Genomic DNA, 23,195 nt, shown 5'->3' with positions numbered 1-23,195 from the left:
TTGCCAGACTTTGTGACTATTGAACAGTCAACACTTAAGATTTCTGCACATATGGCAGGTGCAAACAGTCATATCACTCCAAATAATGAAAACCAAAAAACGGCCACCATTCCTCATGAGAGATTCAGTATATTCTTTAATAATTCAGGAGTCCAATGACTATTTTAGAGTAAAAATTACACAAATAAAAAATAAACCAGTTTCAGCCCTATGGCCTTCCTCAGTGTGTTATAGCAAAATACAGTTGACATCCATTAAACACTATATATAACTAATCTTCTTGGTCCTAGATGTAGCTTTTTGTTTAGAAGAGGTGAGACACTAGAAGGGTTTTTTAATCATTACAAACAAAGTACAGCATAAGAATACGCTTCAGAGGACATTAGAAGGGGGTGTGTTGTTGGGTTGTGTTCCATGTGGCCATTGTACCTTTTGTAAATATGTGGTCAAGATGAAGGAATTCACTATAAAAATACTTCTAAAATATTTAATATTAACATATTTGCTAATTGTGGTACGAATTGGGTCATTTATCTGGTTACCTGTACATGTTCAGCTTTTTATATAGGTCAGACATCAAGACTGTTTCGATTACGGGTATCAGAACATCTAAGTAATATAAGAAATAAATGTCAGTGTAATGCTGTATATAAGCACATTATTAAACATCCCACTGCACATTTTAAATTTGTAATTATTGATAAAGTTCTAGATAATAGGTACTTGAAAGCTGGTTGGCATAATATTCTTAACAAAAAAGAAAAAAAATGGATTATTAAACTTGGAAGGCCTTTTTTCCCCTGGAATGAATGAGCACCTTTAATTTTTTGAATTAATTAATGGGAGGGGCGGACCTAATCATCTTGATATGTGTGTGTGTGTGTGTGGTGTGTGTATATATGTGTGTATGTGTGTGTGTGTGTGTATATATATATATATATATATATATATATATATATATATATATATCTTCATCGTGTTTCACTGTTGCAGTCCTTACTCTTGGGTTGTCCTTCTGGCAGGCTACCCGCAGTCGGCCTGAATTCCAAAGTCTTGGTCCTGTGTCGGTTGCTGTCGCTTCTTCCTTGACGTCATTGCGCCAGGGGTATAAAAGATGCAGCCGACGCCATTTTCTTCAGTCTTTCTTGCCGCGTGGTGCCCGAAGCAGAAGCAGTTCGCAAGTGCCGGTCAGCCGACTCTTGAGATTTTCGTATTAGAATTTCAGATCCAAAGTCTTCATTTAAAGCTAAGTACCCCATTGGGGAAACTTTTTTCTTGCTCCAGACCGATGTCAGAAAAAGTTAATAATTGTATTTCTTGTGGGAAGCAAATACCTCATAAGGACTTCCATTCTTATTGTATTCCTTGCCTAGGCCCTGATCACGACGTAGCTAACTGCAGATTTTGTGCTAGATTTAACCAATGCACTATTAAGCGTTGGAACGATTTTGCATTTCATTACTTTGGCCAAAGATTTAATTACACAATGTCGTCGGATAGCCATCCGACTACTGCAGTTCACAAGAAATGCATGGAAAAGGAAAAGGACAGGCATCCGAGGTCCAAAACTGATGACGAGGCTTCTTCTAAGCCAGTCGCCGGTTCTCAGTGTGCCGCTTTCGCAGCCCCTGGTGCCCGCTACCTCAGAGCCGCAGGCCGCTTCCGACTCCCATGTGGAACAGACTAGGCTTCTGGAAACTCAAGGTATTGGACACTTGGAAAATATTCCCTCAGATGGGTCCGGAGCCGCTGAGCAGGCATCGGTTTTTGAGGGTGTTTTCAAGCCTACACAGTTGTATATAAAACCGACTACAGCTTCAAAGGCAAAGACTAAAGCAACACTAAAGACAAAGAAACAAGTGCAGCAAGCCCATGGACAGGCCTCCATGCCTAAAAAACAGATGCTCAAAATGGCCGAAGACCTAATTACTTTTATCAGGGGTTCCCATCCCCCTCCTGAGAAGAGGCCTTGGCAAGAGACAGAATATGAATCTTCAGATCAGGTTTCCATTTCCTCTGACTCCTCTTCTGACCAAGAATACTCTCTCCCTCCCTATGAGGATTCCGATGCTGAAGAATCTATCCCTACAGCCTCCCCTCCTGAGGATTATTCTTTTGGGGAAACCCTGTATACCATGAGGGAGCACTTCCACTGGGAGAGCCAAGACTACTCAGAATCTAAGAAAAGGCTTAGAGATTTTCTTTTACTACCTCAGCACAGGCCTCTTACTATCCCTCCTGTTTTAGACATTGTAGATTATGTATTTTCAGAGTCCGGCCTGTCCCCTGACTCTCTACCCCCCGCACCTGTTGAGCCAGACGGATACTACAGGGTTCCAGATTCTCATAAATGTCTTTATAAAAATCCTGCTGCTGACCCAGAAACTATTTCTCAGGGTCCTAAAGGGGTCAAGGCTTCCACTGCAAAAAACCCTATCCCCTCTGATAGGGATTCAAGGGCACTGGACAGATGGGGGAAAAAGGTTTACACTTCTGCTACCTTGGCTGTGAGGGCTTTAAATTGTCAATTTCGTATGCTTAAATATCAGCAATACTTATTGTCACTGCTTAAACAGAAAATGTTAACAAATTCTGAATGTGCAGAAAACAAGGAAATGCAGGATTTATTACATGCAACTGAGCAAGTGGGAAAACATACTTTGCAATATGGTTTTGATTCTCTGGAGGCCTCTTGCAGGGCCGCTGTTACAGGTTCTGTCATTAGGCGACATGCTTGGTTAAAGGAACAGAATCTGCCTGATCATGTTAAAGCAAAATTATTAGATGCTCCATTACAGCATGATACTTTGTTTGGTGTTAAAGCAGAAGAGGTGTTGAAGAAAATGGAGGACAAAGTGAAATCTATGCAGACAGTTAAGGATTTCTTACAGGTGCAGCCACCCAGATTTAGCAGGAACTGGCCTACAAAGAATTGGTCCTTTCCCGTGTCAGACAGGCCACAAAGAGGCAGATGCAGACGCCCCAGAGGCAGATCCCAGCCCCAAGGCTCATACAGGCCTAAACAATGGGGTGCTTCTACCTCCAAAAGCGGAGAAGACAAATCACAGCCATACAGGAAACAGTCCCAATGACTTTCCTCTGCCAGAACCAAGCACTTATCTTTTGGCAGCCCCCTTAGGGGGAACACTAGCAGTTTTTTCTCATAATTGGCACATGAACACCCAGGACAAATGGGTCTTGAACATAGTGTCTCAGGGCTACAGGTTCGACTTTCATACCCTGCCAAGGGCAAAAGGTATGCCAGACCTGCCACACAATCCATGGGCAGAGGCACAAAAGCAAGTTTCATCCGTCATGGACATGAGGGCCATTCAGCGAGTACCACAGCAAGAGCAGGGACAAGGATTTTACTCAAGACTTTTCTTGGTACCCTGAAAGGACAAAGCCTGGAGACCAATACTGAACCTGTCTGTTCTAAACACATTTCTGGACGTTCCAAAATTCAAAATATTGACTCTGCAGCAGCTGCTGCCCATGCTGGGCAAGACGGCTTGGCTTGTAACTTTGGACCTAAAGGAGGCATACCTGCATGCCCCAATCGGACAATCCTGCAGAAGATACCTCAGATTCATAGCTGGCTCAATGCACTACCAATTCTCTGCACTGCCCTTTGGCTTATCTACTGTGCCCAGGGTCTTCACAAAATGCCTGGCACCAGTAATTGCATTTTGCAGACAAAGAGGAATTCAAATATATCCTTACTTGGACGACTGCCTTATTCAAGCAGGGAACAAGGACATTCTACTAAAGCATCTGGCGTATGTAAAAAGATTACTAATTTGCCTAGGGTACAAAGTAAACGAAAAGAAATCAAAACTAGTACCCTCTCAAGAGATAATATTCCTGCGTGCAAGCTTATATACAACTGCCCAGATGGCTTATCTCACGCCAGACAAACAAAGGCAACTGACTTCTTACTTCAAAATGTTGGCAACAAAGACCCAGTTATCTGCAAGAAAAATTCTGCAGGCTTTGGGCTTCATGGAATCCTGCATTCTGCTAATTCCGTATGCCAAACTGCATCTGAGGAAACTACAATGGTATCTAAAAAGTGTTTGGACTCAACATTGCCACAGCCTGGAAACATTAATTACCCTCATTCCCTGCCTGCAACAGGAATTTCGATGGTGGGCACAGGCCTGTCACCACAACAAGGGACAGCCATTCACTTTACCCACAGCCAGGCAGACACTAACAACAGATGCATCAGATTATGCCTGGGGGGCCCACATGGCAGGAAAATGTATTCAGGGCACATGGCTTGCAAGCAGGATGCATCTTCATATCGATCAAATAGAGATGCTAGCTGTTCAGAATGCCCTGACAGCTTTCAAGGATCTACTTCATCCAGGACTACTGATAAAGACGGACAATACTACAGTCGTGTGGTACATAAACAAGCAGGGAGGCACACATTCCTACCCCCCTCTGCAGACAAGCCATAACTTTGTGGGACACAGCATTGACTTATCAAGTTCATCTGCAAGCACAATTCCTGCCAGGAAAAATAAATACTCTGGCAGACGAACTAAGCAGAAACCTCATTGATCCCCACGAGTGGAAACTGGATCCACAAGTCTTCAGCATGATAACAAGGAAATGGGGATGCTCAGACATAGATCTATTTACCTCCCCTCACAACTGCCAACTACAGAAATTCTGCACAAGGACTTACCACAAGCAAGCATGGAAAGTGGATGCCTTATCCTTCAGCTGGAAAAACCTAACAGTATATGCCTTTCCCCCACTGCCTCTCCTCCCCAAGATACTCCTAAAGGTCAGACAAGAGAAGCCAAAAATGATATTGATTGCCCCAGACTGGCCACGCCAGCACTGATATCCAATCCTAAAGAACTTGTCTCAAGGTCCAGCCTGGACATTGCCTCAAATTTCTCACTTACTGACCCAACAAAACAAATCAGATCCTGCACAGCCAGCTCAGGACCTTAAACCTGGCAGCATTGCAGATAATGTAGCCAATCAGAACACTCCTCTCTCCAAAGCTGTGATGGATGTTATTTTGGAGGCCAGGAGGCCCAGTACCAGAAAATCTTATGCAGAAAAATGGAAGAGATTCTGTGCTTGGAACCAGGCACAAGGAATTGACACTTTTTTGTACCAAATATTCCTCAGATTTTACAATACTTAACTGAGATGCTGGACAAAGGCCTATCCTTTTCATCAATTAAGATTCATGCCTCAGCCATTTCAGCCCATTACAATACGGAACCACCTATCTTTTCTCCTCCTTTAATAAGGCAGTACCTCAGAGGGGCCAAAAATATAAGACCTCCAAGGAGAGAACCAATACCTGCATGGGACCTCAGTTATGTCTTGGAAAAACACACACTGCCTCCTTTTGAGCCAGCCTCAACAGCTGATATAAAATTTTTATCCTGGAAAACAGCTGTCCTCCTAGCAATAACCTCTGCAAGACGAGTCTCGGAGTTACAGGCACTCATGGCTGTTTAACCTTTTATCATTTTCCATCCAGACAGGGTTTCTCTGAGGACGAACCCGACATTTATGCCTAAGGTGGTGTCCGGTGTGGCCCTTAATCAAACCATTCACTTGCCTACCTTTTATCCAAATCCACAGAACAAGGGTGAGAGGCTTCTGCATTCTTTGGACATACACAGACAGCTACGCTTCTACTTGAACAGAACTAAAGCTTTCAGAAAGACTGAGCAACTTTTAGTGGCATATGCTGCAGGATCACAAGGAAAGGCTATCTCATAACAGACTATTTCAAAATGGATAGGCCATTGCATTAGTTACTGCTACTCACAGCATGGCAAATCAGTGCCTAGGGGCATTAGGCCACATTCAGCCAGATCAGCAGCCACTTCAGCAGCCTTCCTCAGAGGAGTGCCAACCAAAGACATCTTAGAGGCTGCAACTTGGAGTTCAGTGCACACTTTTACAAAGCACTACCACTTACCTCTCTACTCTAAATCCAGAGCAGGCTTTGCCATTGCAGTTCTGCAGGGCCTCATAGCCTCTCCTAATCCTATTTAGCCCAGCCACCCATCCTCAGCTTTGGGATGCAACCCAAGCGTAATGACTGCAACAGTGAAACACGATGAACACAGAGCAGTTGTGTACCTACTGTAAATGTAGATGTTCGAGTGTATTCACTGTTGCAGTCCAGGTTACCCTCCCACCATCCCTCTTTCTTTTGCTGGGTCTTATCTGTACTTCTCTATTCTATACAACCTATGTGGTGCATTTGCTTGTAGATGAAGGAAATGTTTACTTTAGTGCATGCATGTTTATTGGCATAATTTATTTAGCCTATCCTTTTGGGGGCACCTGACATCTGGGGCAAGAAAAACTGAAGAAAATGGCATCGGCTGCATATTTTATACCCCTGGCGCAATGATGTCAGGTATGAAGCGACAGCAACCGACACCGGACCAAGACTTTTTGGAATTCAGGCCAACTGCGGGTAGCGTGCCAGCAGGATAACCCAAGAGTAATGACTGCAACAGTGAATACACTCTAACATCTACATTTATGGTAGGTACACAACTGTAATATATATATGTGTATATATATATATATATATATATATGTATACATATATATATATATATATATATATATATATGTATATATATATATATATATATATATATATATATATATGTATATATGTATATATATATATATATATATATATATATATATATATATGTATATATATATATATATGTATATATATATATATATATATATATATATATATATATATGTGTGTATATATATATATATATATATATATATATATATATATATGTGTATATATATATATATATATATATATATATATATATATATATATATGTATATATATATATTAATGGATGCAGTAACACACTGAGGAAAGAATATACTGAATCTCTCATAAGGAGTGCTGGCCGTTTTTTGGTTTCACTATTGAACAGACCACATAGAGCATTTAAATATACATAAACAAGAAAAATGTAATGAATAAAAATATATATTGGGTAAATATGTACATTGAAACCATATTTTTTTACATATGAATATGTTGCTTAGTATTCCCTGGTTTCAATGTATTTAGTTTTTATCCAATGTATTTTCAACATATTTTCCTTGTTCATTTGTCTTTAAATGCTGAATGTGGTCTATTCAGTAGTTGCACGATTAAGCAGGTTATGTTATATAACAGCTTCACAACTGAACAGCTGACATTGTAATTCTGAAGAAGTTTGTACTTTTTGAGAAAGACGAAAGCGCATCACTATAAAAAATCTTTTTGTTGCTGTTGCTATGGTTGCTTACTTTAGTTTGTGCTGACAATTCGTTTAAGTAGTAAGAATTATTAGGAGGAGCTGTGAAAAGCTGTGAAAGACTGAAGTACTGTAGAAGAAGAGGAACCTCATGGAATAAGAAAAGGAGCAATGGCTGAGTGCTTAATGGAAACTAAGGGAGTATTTAGATGATATGCATGAATTGGAATGTTTGTGTTTTTGTTTTTTTGATAACTCCTGAACACAAAAACTCTTAGTACAACAGCCCAGGCAACCAGAAGTATAAAGGGTTGTTGCCAGGGTTAGTGAGCCTATGACTAGAAACCTAACCAGAAATTGTAAAGAAATATTAGAGATATTTTGGAAATGATTTGAAAATTTATATAAAGCATTGGAATGGGAAAACAAAGAAAAGACACAAATGGAAGTATTCATGGAAGACTTAACTATGCCAAGATTAGAGGAAGATGAGGCTCAAGAATTAACAGCTAGGAGTGGATAAGATAAAAATGTTGATGTATAATCAACGAACAGGGATGTTTCCAGGAACAGATGGTATTCATGTGGAAGTTTAGAAGTTGGGAGGGAAGAAAGTGATAAAGGACTGGAAGATTTTTTTTTAACAATATTTTAAAAGGAGGGACAGAACCAACATCTTGGAGGAATGCTGTGGTGGCTGTATTACTCAAAGATGGAAAAGAACCTTCAGAACCAGCTTATATAGTCCATTTTTAGTTGTTAGTCCGGATTATAAACTGTTTGCCATTCTCATAGTTAGTACAGGTAAAGGTGTTGCCAAATATTGATCAGTGTAGTTTTGCGGTGGGGAGATGAACATTTTGTAGCATTAATAGAACAATGAAGATCCAGAGGAAGCAGAGTGTAAGACAACGTTGCTGCTGTGTGGTGGATATTGATGCAGAGAAGGCATTTTTATTCTAAGAACTAGGCTAACACAAGAATGGAGATGATATAGAAAATAGGTACGAGGGCTTTGGAATTTATTTTAGAAAATTAGCAAATGAACCAATGGGTTGGGAGCAAGTAACTGTGGAGGGAAAGGTATTACAGTGGAATGAGGCCAAGCAGAAATGTGGACTTCATGGCAGAGGCTGTCTTTCCTACCAGGGATTGATAACAGACCACAGGCAAAGAGAAATAGGCGAGTACTAAGTGAAAGATTATCTCTGGTTGAGTTTTTATTTGAGTCTAGAACAGAAGCGGCTATAAAAAGGGATGACTAATAGAGAATATAAAATGTTGCATCTTAACTGTAAGATCAGAAGAGGTTAGAAAAGATTGGTAAGAGAGAATGAAAAGGCAGTATACAAAGAAACAGTGGGAGGATATGTTTATGGCTCCCAAGTATGCAGCAAAGTCCAAAAGGTTTAGAATTTTTGCACAGAAGTGTTTGCATAGGTATTTCTGTATCCTAAGCAGGCTTCAGAGGATTTTTAGTCAGGTAGATAGCAATTGCTGAAGGTGTGATAGGAAAGAGAGTAATTGGAACATATTTTTGGGGGAATGTAACTAGCTGGCAATTTTAAAAGTCCCCTATGTAGTACTTTTTCGGAAATGTAGGGAAAGCAAATAACTGTAAGTATGGAAGCTATTCTTTTGATACAAGATCTGAATTGCTTAGATATAGTAAGGCATTACTAAGTTTAATGCTATTGGCTGTCAAAAAATCAATTACTAGAAAATGGAAGTCAGAATCTAAACCAACTGTAACTGAAGTATTGAATATTGTAAAGGAGATAAAATAATTGGGCGTGGAAAAGTAGAAGAGGAAAGGAGCAAATTATTTAGAAATAAATGTAAATTGTGGAATGAGTACTTGCAGAATAATGTTCAGGAGAGTGAGGAGTGAAATGTAAGGAAAGCAGGACTTGAGCAATTTCATAATGTTAGCCTGAATGGTCATTAAATTAAGAAAATGTACAGTACATGTATCTAATGAAAATGTTTACAATGGTTTGTTTTCTTTTCTATAGCTGTATGTGTACCATGTTCAATATTCATGAAGTTAATAAAGGTTTTAAAAAAGTTGCAGAAAGCAACCCCCCTTGCCGCAGACAGGTCTCTGATAATTCCTCGTTACATTCTCAATGCAAAACTGCTCCACACAACTGAATGTCAGTAAATGTTGCCAAATGTAATTACAGCAGAGATCACCAACTATTCTTACTTGGAAATCTCAAAACATATTACTCTAAATTTAAAAAAAAAAATTTTGTTCACTCACTTAATCAAGTATTCAAAAATTCTCACTACTCAAGAATGAAAATACATACTCCTTTCCCATATAGAGTGTGCAGTTGTTGTAATATGCTATTTTCTTTCTCTGTAAACCTTACAGTCTTCTGTTTTTCCACCCACCTTCATATTCTTATTTCTACCAACCTCTCTACCTAACAGTTTTATTTTAACCTACCCTGTGCTTATTATGTAAGCTGCCCCTCAAGATCTGAACCACTGGCTCACTGACAGAACCCACATTGTAAAAGGTGCAGACTCCAGATCGGACTTCAAACCTAGTGACAAGTGGAGTACCGCAGGGTTCAGTCCTGGGACCTCTCATGTTTGGTATCTACTTCTCTGAAGTACAGGCTAACACAGAAGACCTCTGGCTAGCGAAGTTCGCAGATGACTGCAAACTAGGAGCCTTAGTCGAGTCCCCAAATGATGTGGACATCCTACAGAAGGGCCTCACTGAGACAGATGCCTGGTGTCAGAGGCATGGCCTCAAGCTCACTGCCAAAAAGTGCATTGTCATCCCCTTTGGTCAAAACTCTGTACCCATGAACTACCACATAAACGGCAGTCTACTTAACGTCGAATGTGTGATGAGACCTTGGAACCCAGGTGGACAGTAGTATCTCCTTTGATAATCACATCGCCATAGTAGTCAGGAAATCCTTCTATGTGGCACACCTCATCACAAAAGGGTTCTCATGCAGGAAAAAAGAGGTCATTGATCCCCTCTACTCTGCACTCATTAAACCCATTGTAGAATACAACGCCCCTTTTGGAATGTACCCCACAAGACATCTGCAAAAGCTGGAAAGGCCACAGAAGTAACTCACAAAGATGATTACTGGCCTCAAACAGATGCCCTACAGTGACCATCTCAAAAAAACTCCAGCTTTACTCTATAGCATATCTCCTACTCCGAGGAGATCTCTGCCTAACATATAAAGCTATGTTTAACCCATAGCTGTTGGACATGCTACACCTAAAGAAATCCCAATCCCTTTGAGCTTACACGCTCTAGGGACCTAAACCTCATCACCACAATAATCAAGACATGCTGGAAGTATAGATTCCAGTCCCAGAGACTTCCTATACTCTGGAACAATCTACTCGTGTATGTCAAGCAAAGTTCCTTATTAGCACTCTTCAAGAAAAATCTTGAGTGGATGGGAAATAGAAAATACACCCCGGGGATCACTTCTGTGGCTTTACTCGACTTGGGCACGGGAAATTAACTTTCTTGGGTGGCATAAGCCAGGGAACCTTGTTGGCTAGGCTTACTTAGGCCCTTGGGCCGATAGCCTAGTACCTACCTATGAACCAGCAGTATTCTTTTCCGTAGTTCTTTCATCTCTTCCTGCTAAAGAAGTCTGCTTACATAGCTCACCCCATTGTTCATAGGTGTGTGCTAGGCTAATGCCCCTGGAGCCTTTACAAGGCTAGCCCAAAAAAAAATTGTCCGGGCACTGTGCCACCCCACTGTTAGTTCACAGTGCCCATATCCAGTAGTGTAACTGGAATGATCCCTGGAGTGAACTTTGTTACCCATCCACTTCTGAAGATCTCTCTTGAAGAGGGCCAGTGAGGTGTTCTGCTTGACATGAATGGGAAGCTTATTCCAGAGTATGGGCAGTCTTTGGGAGATGAGCCTGTTCCTCCAGCATGTTCTGTTAATTGTGGTAATGAGGTTGTGATCTCTGGAGCATGTGTTGTGGGGGGATTGGGATTTCTTTAGGTGTAGCATTTCAAGTAGGGCTGAGTTGGACATGGCTTTGTAAGTCCAGCAGAGATCACCTCTAAGTAGACGATAAGAGACTGAGAACAGCTGAAGTTTCTTGAGTCTGTCCATGTAGGATATGTGTTTAAGGCCTAGGATTCTTTTTGTGAGGTACTTTTGTGGCCTCTCCAGCTGTTGTAGGTGTTTGGTCTATTACACTTGGGTTATCCTGCTGGCAGGCGACCCGCAGTCGGCCCGAGTTCCAAAGTCTTGGTCCGGCGTTGGTTGCTGTCGCCTCTTTCCTGACGTCAGTGACCAGGGGTAAAAAAGATGCAACCAACGCCATTTTCTTCAGTTTTTCGTGCCCCAGATGTCAGGTGCCCCCAGGTAGGAAGGCTGGAAATATAAAATTATGCCAAAAAAACATGCATATAATACTATAAATATTTCCTTCATCTACAAGCAAATACACCACATAGGTAGTATAGAGATGAAAAGTACAGAAAAGTCCCAGCAAAGAAAAAAGGGGGATGGTGGGTGGGTAACCTGGACGCCATTTTCTTCAGTCTTTCTTGCCGCGCGGTGCCCGAAGCAAAAGCAGTTCACAAGTGCCGGTCGGCCGACTCTCGAGATTTTCAAAATTGAGTTTCAGAACCGAAGTCTTCAATAAAGCTAAGTACCCCGTTGGGGAAACTTTTTCTTGCTCCAGACCGATGTCAGTAAAAGTTAATAATTGTATTTCTTGTGGGAAACAAATACCTCATAAGGATTTTCACTCTTACTGTATTCCTTGCCTAGGCCCTGACCACGACGTGACTAGTTGTCGGTTTTGTGCTAGATTCAATAAACGCACTATTAAATGTCTGTTTGATTTTGCTTTACATTATTTTAGACGAAGCTTTAATTACATAATGCCGTCAGAACAACCGACGACCGGAATTTATAAAAAACTCAAAGACAAAGAAAAGGACAGGCATCCGAGGTCCAAAACCGATGACGAAGCCTCTTCTAGGCCAGTCGCCGGTTCTCAGTGAGACGATTTCGCAGCCCCTGACACCCGCTGTAACCGACAGCCACGTGACGACACCGAGGCCTGTGAATACTTAAGGTATTGGGCCTATGGAAACTATACCCTCAGATGGGTCCGGAGCCGCTGAGTAGGCATCGGCTTATGAGGGTGTTTTCAGACCTTCACAGCTTACAATTAAGGCCACTACAGCAGCAAAGGCAAAGTCAAAAACACAATTAAAGACAAGGAAACAAGTACAGCATTCTCCAGAACAGTCATCCATGCCAAAGAAACAGATGCTTAAAATGGCCGAAGACCTAATTACTTTAATCAGGGGTTCCCATCCCCCTCCTGACAAAAGGCCTAGGCAAGACACTGATTAGGATTCCTCTGACCAGGTTTCCATTTCCTCTAATTCCTCTTCTGATCAGGGATATTCTCTCCCTCCCTATGAGGACTCTGACGCAGAAGAGTCCATACCTTCAGCCTGTCCACCTGAGGATTATTCTTTTGGGGAAACCCTGCACACTATGAGGGAGCATATCCATTGGGAGAGCCAGGATTATTCAGAATCCAAGAAAAGGCTCAGAGACTTCCTTTTATTGCCTCAGCACAGGCCCCTGGCTATCCCCCTTGTGCTTGATATTGTTGATTATGTTTTTTTTTCTGAATCCAGTCTGTCTCCTGATTCTTTACCCCCTGCACCAGTCAAGCTAGACAGGTACTACAGGGTCCCTGACTATCATAAATTTCTTTACAAAACCCCCACTGCAGACCCATTTCTCAAGGTCCTAAAGGGATTAAGGCTTCCACTGCTAAAAATCCTGTCCCCTCGGATAGGGATTCCAGAGCTCTGGACAGATGGGGAAAAAGTTTACACTTCTGCTACTTTAGCTCTAAGAGCTTTAAACTGTCAGTTTCACATGCTTAAATATCAACAGTACCTCATGTCATTGCTAAAAAAGAAAATGGTTTCAAATACAGAAAGTCCTGAAGTAAGGAAATGCAGGATTTATTGCATGCAGTTGAACAAGTGGGAAAGCATACTCTGCAATGTGGTTTTGATTCATTAGAGGCTTCTTGCAGAGCTGCAGTTACAGGCTCTGTTATTCAAAGGCATGCTTGGTTGAGAGAACAAAGTTTACCTGACCATGTTAAAATAAAATTATTGGATGCTCCATTACAGCATGATACTTTGTTTGGTGCTAAGGCAGAAGAGGTGTTAAAGAAAATGGAGGATAAAGCAAAGTCAATGCAGACAGTGAAAGATTTCTTACAGGTTCAACCACCTAGATTTAGCAGAAACTGGCCTTCAAATAATTGGTCCTTTCCAGTGTCAGACAGGCCACAAAGAGGCAGATACAGATGCCCAAGAGGCAGATCTCAGCCACAAGGCTCCTACAGACCTAAACAATGGGGTGCCTCAGCCCCCAAAGGAGGGGAAGACAAATCACAGCCTTATAGGGAACAGTCCCATTGACTTCCCTCTGCAAATGCCAAGCACTTACATTTTGACAGCACCCCTAGGGGGAAAGCTAGCACTTTTCTCAAAAAATTGACACATGATCACCCAGGACCAATGGGTGCTGAATATTGTTTCTCAGGATTACAGGTTCCACTTCCAAAACCAAAAGGTATGCCAGACCTGCCACACAACCAATGGGCAGAGGCACAAAAACAGATTACTGCTCTTATGGACATGGGAACTATTCAAAAAGTTCCACAGCAAGAACAGGGACAAGGATTTTACTCAAGACTTTTCTTAGTACCCAGAAAGGACAAAGCCTGGAGACCAGTACTGGACCTGTCAATCCTAAATACTTTCCTGGATGTTCCAAAATTCAAAATGTTAACATTACAGCAAGTTCTGTCCATGCTGGGCAAGAAGGCTTGGCTAGTTACTTTGGACCTCAAGGAGGCATACCTACATGTCCCAATCAGACAATCTTGCAGAAGATACCTCAGATTCATAGCAGGCTCAATGCATTACCAATTCTCTGCACTGCCGTTTGGCTTATCTACTGCGCCCAGGGTCTTCACAAAATGCCTGGCACCAGTGATTGCATTTTGCAGACAAAAAGGAATTCAAATATATCCCTACTTGGAAGACTGCCTTATTCAAGCAGAGAGCAAGGACATTCTTCTAAAACATCTGGCGTTTGTAAAAAGATTGCTAATTTGCCTAGGGTACACAGTAAACGAAAAGAAAGCAAAACTAGTGCCCTCTCAAGAGATAATATTCCTGGGTGCAAGCTTAAATACAACTACCCAGATGGCTTATCTCACTCCAGACAAACAAAGGCAACTGACTCATTACTTTCAAATGATGGCAACAAAAACCCAGCTCCCTGCAAGAAAAATTCTGCAGGCCCTGGGCTTCATGGCATCCTGCATTCTACTAATTCCATATGCAAAACTGCATATGAGGAAACTACAATGGTATCTAAAAAGTGTTTGGACTCAGCATTGTCACAGCCTGGAGACAATCGTAACTTTAATTCCCTGCCTACAACTGGAGTTTCGATGGTGGTCCCAGGCCTGTCACCACAACAGGGGACAGCCTTTCACCTTACCCACAGTCAGGCAGACGGTAACAACGGATGCATCGAATTATGCCTGGGGGGCACATATGGCAGGAAAATGTATTCAGGGCACGTGGTCTAAGGAACAAATGCATCTTCACATCAATCAAAAAGAGATGCTAGCTGTACAGAATGCCCTGACAGCTTTCAAGGACCTAATACATCCAGGGCAACTATTAATAAAGATGGACAATACCACAGTTATGTGGTACATAAACAAGCAAGGGGGCACACATTCCTACCCCCTATGCAGACAAGCCATGACCTTGTAGAACACAGCACTGACCTATCAAGTACATCTGCAGGCACAATTCCTGCCAGGAACAAAAAATACACTGGCAGACGAATTAAGCAGAAATCTCATGGATCCTCATGAATGGAAGCTAAATCCACAAGTGTTCAGCATGATAACGAGGAAATGGGGACGCCCAGACATAGATTTTTTGCTTCCCCTCACAATTACCAAATACAGAAATTTTGCACAAGAACCTATCACTCTTAAGCATGGAAAGTGGATGCTCTATCATTCAGCTGGAAAGGCCTGATAGTCTATGCCTTTCCTCCGATGCCTCTTCTCACCAAGGTGTTACTAAGTCAGACAAGAAAGGCCAAAAATGATCCTGATTGCACCAGACTGGCCACGCCAGCACTGGTACCCAATCCTAAAGAATTTGTCTCAAGGCCCAGCTTGGCTTCTACCTCAAATTCCTCATCTTCTGACACAACAAAACAATCAGATTCTGCACAGTCAACTCAGAACCTTAAACCTGGCAGCATGGCAGATAATGTAGCCACTCACACTGCACCTCTCTCTAAAGCTGTTATGGATGTCATTTTAGAAGCCAGGAGGCCCAGCACTGGGAAAGCTTATGCTGCAAAATGGAAGAGATTATGTGCTTGGAACCAGGCACAAGGGCTCGAACCACTTGTCCCTAATATACCTCAGATTTTACAATACCTAACTGAGATGCTGGACAAAGGCTTATCTTTCTCATCTATTAAAATCCATGCCTCTGCCATTTCAGCTCATTACAATACGGAGCCTCCTATTTTTTCACATCCTCTACTATGACAGTACCTCAGAGGGGCAAAAAATATAAGACCCCCAAGGAGAGCACCAGTACCTACTTGGGACCTCAATTTTGTTTTAGAAAAACTCACACTACCGCCTTTTGAAGCAGCCAGCACAGCTGATCTAAACATTTTGTCATGGAAAACTGCTCTGCTCCTAGCAATAACTTCAGCAAGAAGAGTCTCAGAGTTACAGGCATTAATGGCTGTGGAACCTTTCCTCATTTTTCATCAGGACAGGGTTTCTCTTAGGACAAACCCAACATTCATGCCAAAAGTGGTCTCCAATGTGGCCTTAAACGAAACCATTCATTTACCTACTTTTTATCCAAATCCCCAGAATAAAGGGGAGAGACTTCTGCACACTTTGGATATACACAGACAGCTATGATTTTACTTTGACAAAACAAAAGCTTTCAGAAAAACTGAGCAACTGTTTGTAGCATATGCTGCAGGATCACAAGGAAAGTCTATTACAAAGCAGACAATCTCGAAATGGATAGGACACTGCATCCGCTTCTGTTATGCACAACATGGCAAATCAGTGCCTAAGGGCATTAGGCCTCATTCTACCAGAGCAGCAGCCACTTCAGTAGCTTTCCTCAGAGGAGTACCAACCAAAGACATTTTAGAAGCTGCAACCTGGAGCTCAGTGCACACTTTCACCAAGCACTACCACTTACCTCTCTACTCCAAATCCAAAGCGGGCTTTGCCCCTGCAGTTCTGCAGGGCTTGTTAGCCTCTCCAAATCTAATTTAGACCCAGCCACCCAACCTCATCTTTGGGATTCTACCCAAGTGTAATGACTGCAACAGTGAAACACGATGAACATAGTACAGTTGTGTACCTACCATAAATGTAGATGTTCAAGTGTATTCACTGTTGCAGTCCAGGTTACCCACCCACCATCCCCCTTTTTTCTTTGCTGGGACTTTTCTGTACTTTTCATCTCTATACTACCTGTGTGGTGTATTTGCTTGTAGATGAAGGAAATGTTTATAGTATTATATGCGTGTTTTTTTGGCATAATTTTATCTGTCCAGCCTTCCTACCTGGGGGCACCTGACATCTGGGGCACAAAAAAACTGAAGAAAATGGCGTTGGTTGCATCTTTTATACCCCTGGCGCACTGACATCAGGGAAGAGGCGACAGCAACCGATGCCGGACCAAGACTTTGGAACTCGGGCCGACTGCGGGTCGCCTGCCAGCAGGATAACCCTAGTGTATTGACTGCAACAGTGAATACACTCGAACATCTACATTTAGTGACCACAGTGGCAGTATGGAAGTCGAAGGTGAGGTGGCTGTCAACCTGGGTGCCCAGATCTTTTATGGCCCCTTCAGTGTTCAGTGGGCTCCCATCAATGTGGTAATTCATGGGAACTGAGTTTTTTTCCAAAGGGGATGATAACGCATTTTTTGGCATTAAGCTTCAAGCCATGGTTCTGACACCAGTCATTGGTCTCAGAGAGGCCCTTTTGTAGGATGTCTGCATCACTTGGGGAGTTGATAATGACTACTAGCTTGCAGTCGTCCTCGAACTTAGTCAGCCAAAGTCCTTCTGTGTTGGCCTGAACTTCTGAGAAGTAGATGCCAAACAGGAGAGGGCCCAGGACCGAGCCCTGTGGGACTCTACTCATGACTGATCGAGACTCTGACTTGGAAACAGCAGCTTTCACTCTGTTGGTCCTGTCTGTGAGCCAGTTTGCAACCCACTTAGTGATGTAAGGTTTGATGCCTAGTTTGGTGAGTTTAGCAATGATACCTGTGTGGGGAATGGTATCAAAGGCCTTGGCCAGGTCGAGGTAGGCTGTATGGACTGTCTTACCCTCATCCACAGCCTTGGTGACTGCCTCGAAGAAATCAACCAGGTTCAGCAGCCAGGCTCTCCCCTTGACAAAGCCAAACTGTGTGAGGTCAAGAGTTTGGAGATTGCCTCTATCTTTGTTAAGCAGGTCCATGATGATGTGCTCCATAGCTTTGCATACCAGGCTTGTCAGGCTAATGGGGCGATAGTTCCCAGGGTCTGTAGTTGCTCCCCCTTTATGGAGCGGGATGACTGTAGCAGTGTGCCATTCGTTAGGGACATAGCCTGAGGTAAGGCTGTGATTGAACAGGCCACACAGATGTGGTGCCAGTTCATTTTGTAGCTCATGTAGGACGCAGCCAGGGATATTATCAGGTCCCATGGACACTGTATTCTTGGCTTTGGACAATGCAGCTTTTACCTGTGCTGTAGAAATGGTGCGTACCAGGCTTTCATCTGGTATTATGATAGTGCCCTTGGGGGAGGAGGGGTAAGGTTGGCACTGCAGCTGTTGGCCAGTATGTTGGCTGCATCTCTTGGCTCAGTATAGGTGGTATCATTGTGCAATAACTCGGAGAAAATCTGGGTATTTCCCTTGAGGTTTTTGATATAGCTGTAGAAGGCTTTGTGGTTGTTTTTGGTGTCAGCTGTAATTTTGCCTTCATAGCTCCCTTTAGAGAATTTGATAAGGGATCTCAGCTTTTTGTTGAGACTGATGAGGGAAGTTTTCCAGTCTTCTGACTTCATTTTTTTCTGCAACAGTTTCTTTCTTCTTTTGTAGAGTTTGATGGCTGGGTCCACCAGGTTGGCTTCCTTTTTTGGAGGAGAGCGTCTTAGTTCTATTTGGTATGGCAAGGTCCATACATTTGTGTACATGCTTGTACAGTGCATTGGTGTATGACTTGGCAGGCATGCTGCTATTTTCCATTGGCATGGGTGCTGAGAAGTTAGCCATCTCTGCTTTTAAGTTCATAGGAAGGTACTAGGCTATCTGCCCGAGGACATTTATAAGCCTAGCCAGAGTGCGTCAGCTTTCGCCGCCCCATTGATTAATTAACTGAGCCTCTGTCAAGAAGAGCCAGTGAAGTGATCCCAGGAGTGTATTTTCTGTTACCCATCCACTCGTCAAGGTTTCTCTTGAAGAGTGTTAGTGAGGGGCTCTGCCTAATGTAGTTAGGAATTTTGTTACAAAGCATGGGGAGTCTCTGTGACAGGAATCTATCCCTCCAGCATGTTCTATTTATTGTTGTGGCAAGGTTTAGCTCAGTAGAGTGAGTGGTTCACATTGACTTGGATTTCTTTAGGTGGAGCATGTCAATCAATTCTGAGTTGAACATGGCTTTGCAAGTCAGACAGAGATCACCTCTGAGTAAGCGATATGCAACTGAGTACAGCTGGAGTTTTTCCAGTCAGGCTGCATAGGACATATGTTTGAGACCTGTAATCCTCTTGGTGAGGTATTTTTGTGGTTTTTCCAGCTGTTGGAAGTGTCTTGTGAGGTACATCCCAAATGGGGCATTGTACTGTATGATGGGTCTGATGAGTGACGAGTAGAGGGGCACTATAACCTCTTTATTTCTAGATGTGAACCCTTTAGTAATTAGATGGACTACATAGAAGGATTTCCTAACTACTTTGGAAATATGATTGTCAAAGGAGAGATTACTATCTACCTGGGTCCCCAGATCTCGTATTACCTCTTCTGTATTAAGGGGGCTGCCACCTATGTGGTAATTCATGGGTGTTTTTTTTCCGAAATGGGATGACTATGCATTTTTTGGCATTTAGCTTGAGACTATGACTTTGACACTAGGTGTCCATCTCAGTAAGGCCCTTTAGGAGAATGTCCGTGTCAGCCAGAGAGTTAATTATGGCTCCCAGTTTGCAGTCATCGGCAAACTTGGTTAGCCATAGTCCTCGTGTGTTTGCCTGTACTTCTGAGAAGTATATGCCAAACAGTAGGGGTCCCCGGACCGAGCCTTGTGGGACACCACTTGTGACTGGTTTAGAGTCGGACTTGGAGCCCGCTATTCTTACCGTGTGAGTTCTGTCTGTAAGCCAGTTGGCAACCCATCTTGTGACGTAGGGGTTTATGTTTAGGCTGGTGAGTTTTTCTATAATTCCTGAGTGGGGAATGGTGTCAAAAGCCTTGGCGAGGTCAAGGTAGGCTGTGTGAACTACCTTTCCCTCATCTATGGCCTTGGTGACTGTCTCGAAGAAGTCATCCAGGTTTAGTAGGCATGATCTGCCCTTAACAAAGCCGAACTGGGTCGGGTCAAGTGTTTTGGAGGTTCCCAATGTCTTTGTTAATGAGTTCCATGATGATGCGCTCCATAGCCTTGCAGACCAGGCTAGTCAGGCTTATGGGGCGATAGTTACCAGGGTCAGCTGTGGCCCCTCCTTTGTGGAGTGGAATAACTGTTGCTGTGCATCATTCTATGGGCACATAGCCTGTGGAGAGGCTGAGGTTGAACAGTGTGTTTAGGTGGGGGGTTAGTTCGTTCTGTAGTTTGTGCAAGATGCAGCCTGGGACACCATCTGGCCCCATTCACGCTGTGCTTTTGGCTTTTGAAAGGTCTGTTTTCACCTGTGTGTCTGTGATTTCCGGGACACTACACTTTTCCGGTATTGTTGTGGGCCCTTTTGGGGCTGAGAGTGGGGTGAAGTTTGCACTGAATCTATCTGCCAGGATGTTGGCAATATCGGTGGGTTCAATATATTTTGTGCTATTTTGCACTAGCTCAGAGCATATCTGCGAGTTGCCACTTAGATTCTTGACATAGCTAAAGGAGGCTTTGTGGTTATCTTTCGAATCCTTGGCTATTTTTCTTTCGAAGTTAGCCTTGGAGGATTTTATGAGGGACCTTAGTTTCTTACTGCTACTGATCAGGGATGTCTTTCCTTCTTGGGATTTGCTTTTTTTCTGAACTAGTTTCCTCCTTCTGTTGTATAGCCTGTTTATGGCAGGGGTCCACCAGACTGGTTTCCTTCTCTTAGGGGAGTGAGTCTTGGTTTTGCTAGGGATGGCACGATCCATGCATCCTTGTAGGTGCTCATAGAGTGCATTTGTAAAGGTTCCTGCATCTTGGACACTGTTATCCTTTAACATGGGGGCTATGAAGCTTACCACCTCTGTCTTAAGTAAGGTGAAGTTTGCTATAGAAAAGTTTTTCACTGTGATTTCCTTGGTTGGAGGTGGTGGTGTGGTGTGGACATCCAGAGTGATTAGTTTATGGTCTGATCTAACCAGTGACGGGTTGATCTCTGGTGTGGAACACCTGTTGCCCAAAGTCGGCTATAGAGAAGTTTTTCAGGGTGTTTTTTTATTTTTAACCTTTTTCATCATACTTGTATCATCTCACTAGAATGGAAATCTGCATTAATAATCCCTCTGGTGAACATTGATCCTTCCCATCCAGAATATTTCAAACCACTGTAATCCTTTTTTGCGTTGGAAGGTGGAAACAATGTGCCATTTTTTTTCTTTAGTGTTTTGAGTATCTAGCCTTTTGTATTCACTTTTATTGTGTTCTTGTCATTGGTATTTTGTTTTATGTTTGCTACCTGTTTATATGTTAATTATTTCTGTTGCATTTATACTAATCGGCTTTATTTATTCTGCAGTATATTGTTGTATTACTTTTTTCTTTACAACTAGGTTGTAGCTGAAAATAGACCTTATTTCTGACCACTTTTTTGCAAAATGAAATAAAAATATGTTTGATAATCTAGGGAGAACTAATGTACAGAATTTTTTGCAGCTTTTTGCTTTGACTGCTTGATGATCCTCATCCTCCTCTTGACCAGTTAGCCAATTTGTTTCTGTCACTGGAGAGAGGGCTTGCTGGTATAGGTCATTATATAGGCAGCCATGTGGGGTAATTGGGCAAGTTTTGTTATGCTGTGCCAACCCACAGTGCATGCTAGGATTGTGAAGGGAAGAGGGGATGTGCACTAGGCTCCTCTATGCTGCAGAGCCAGGCAGAGAACTAATATATAGACTTGAATTTTGCAGTACATATCTTCTTCAAAATAATATATTTCATAAAGTGATGTTTACAACTAGTTTTACTGTCATTTCTTTTGAAATTTTGCCAGGTGCTGTTGAATTGGAAAACCTGCCGTTGAAGAAAGATGCCTTGAATGAATTAGATTTGCCATTTGAAGTGAAAGTAGGTGGGTATGATTCTTCCTTTTTTAATATTTAACTGGTGACACAAAATAAAAATTAAACTGTCTTGAAGCACATCTCTCCTGCATTTGAATTCTGATATTTTTGATGTTATGTAGTCCAGTCTCGCATACATTCTTACCCATGTGTTCGGAGCCAAACCTCTGCTCCAACTCGGCCATTCTCTAGCTCAAAGTCTTTCAATTGGCTGGGCTAAGAAGGTATCCCATGCTGCACTGCTCCCTTTCCCCAGATCTCGTTTGCCGCTCGTATAGCTTGGATGTGGTCTCGCTCTTGGCTGTAGCTAAGTATCTTTTTTGTCTTTATTGACAGTTTCTTGCTTCAAAAAAAAAAAAGCTATTTTCATAGCTGTGTGTTGTGTGTGTTTGTACTGGTCTAATATTTGGTGTAAATTTTTTTCTGGTAACATTGTCTTTTGTGGTGTCCCGCTAACTGTTTCCCCTACAGGCCAATCCCGTTTCAGATGTTCATCGTGCATACAGCTGCAGTAATCACAGATGGGTTCTCTGCCGTCAGGTGGGTCCTCGGTCGGCCGAATTCCAAAGTTTAGGTCTGGCGTCGGTTGCTATCGCCTTCTTTCCTGACGTCAGTGAGGCAGGGGTATATAAGACACAGCCGACTCCATTTTCTTCAGTCTTTTTTGCCACGCGGTGCCCGAAGCAGAAGCAGTTCGCAAGTGCCGGTAGGCCAGCTCCTGAATTTACGAAAAATTGGAAACCGAAGTCTTCATTAAAGCACCCCGTTGGGGAAACTTTTCTTGCCTCAGACCGATGTCAGAAAAAGTTAACAATTGTATTTCTTGTGGGAAGCAAATACCGCATAAGGATTTCCATTCCCTCTGCATACCTTGTTTAGGCCCAGACCATGACGTCTCGGGCTGTCACTTTTGCGCTACTTTCAATAAACGCACTATTAAGCATCGGGTGGAGTTCGCCCAACACTTTTTTGGTAAAGCCTTTGATTATAAAATGTCGTTGGAGACTCCGACTACCGTTTTGTCCAAAAAACGCAAGGACAAGGACCGACACGCGAGGTCCGCGGTCCCCACCGACACCACGCCAAAACCGGCTACACGTGGTCCGGTTCTCAGCGAGACGCCTATGCAGTCCCTGACTACCGACGACACTTCTTTGGCGGGGTCTTCTGTAACCGAGACCGCAGGTACCTCGGCCCTTACCCAGACTACAATCACCGAAGCCACTGTGAGCGTTGAGCCTCCTAATGTGGACAGGTCCACTTCCACCCATGGTGTCTTTAGACCCTC

At 42.7% G+C, this 23,195-nt stretch overlaps 1 protein-coding gene across 1 annotated transcript in view; it reads left to right on the top strand.

Moving 5' to 3' along the window:
* Positions 1-23,195, top strand: part of VPS13D (vacuolar protein sorting 13 homolog D) — a 3,321,573-nt gene that overhangs the window by 107,547 nt on the left and 3,190,831 nt on the right. Inside the window, exon 3 of the mRNA XM_044060428.1 lies at positions 21,838-21,915. Coding sequence (XP_043916363.1) covers positions 21,838-21,915 — 78 coding nt within the window. The remainder of the gene's footprint in view (positions 1-21,837; positions 21,916-23,195) is intronic.

The sequence above is a fragment of the Protopterus annectens genome, chromosome 2.part0, assembly GCF_019279795.1.
Source record: "Protopterus annectens isolate FY-2018-M chromosome 2.part0, PAN1.0, whole genome shotgun sequence".
NCBI lineage: Eukaryota > Metazoa > Chordata > Ceratodontiformes > Protopteridae > Protopterus > Protopterus annectens.
The sequence above is the reverse complement of the archived record's forward strand: the minus strand, read 5'-3'. Positions and strand labels throughout refer to the sequence as shown.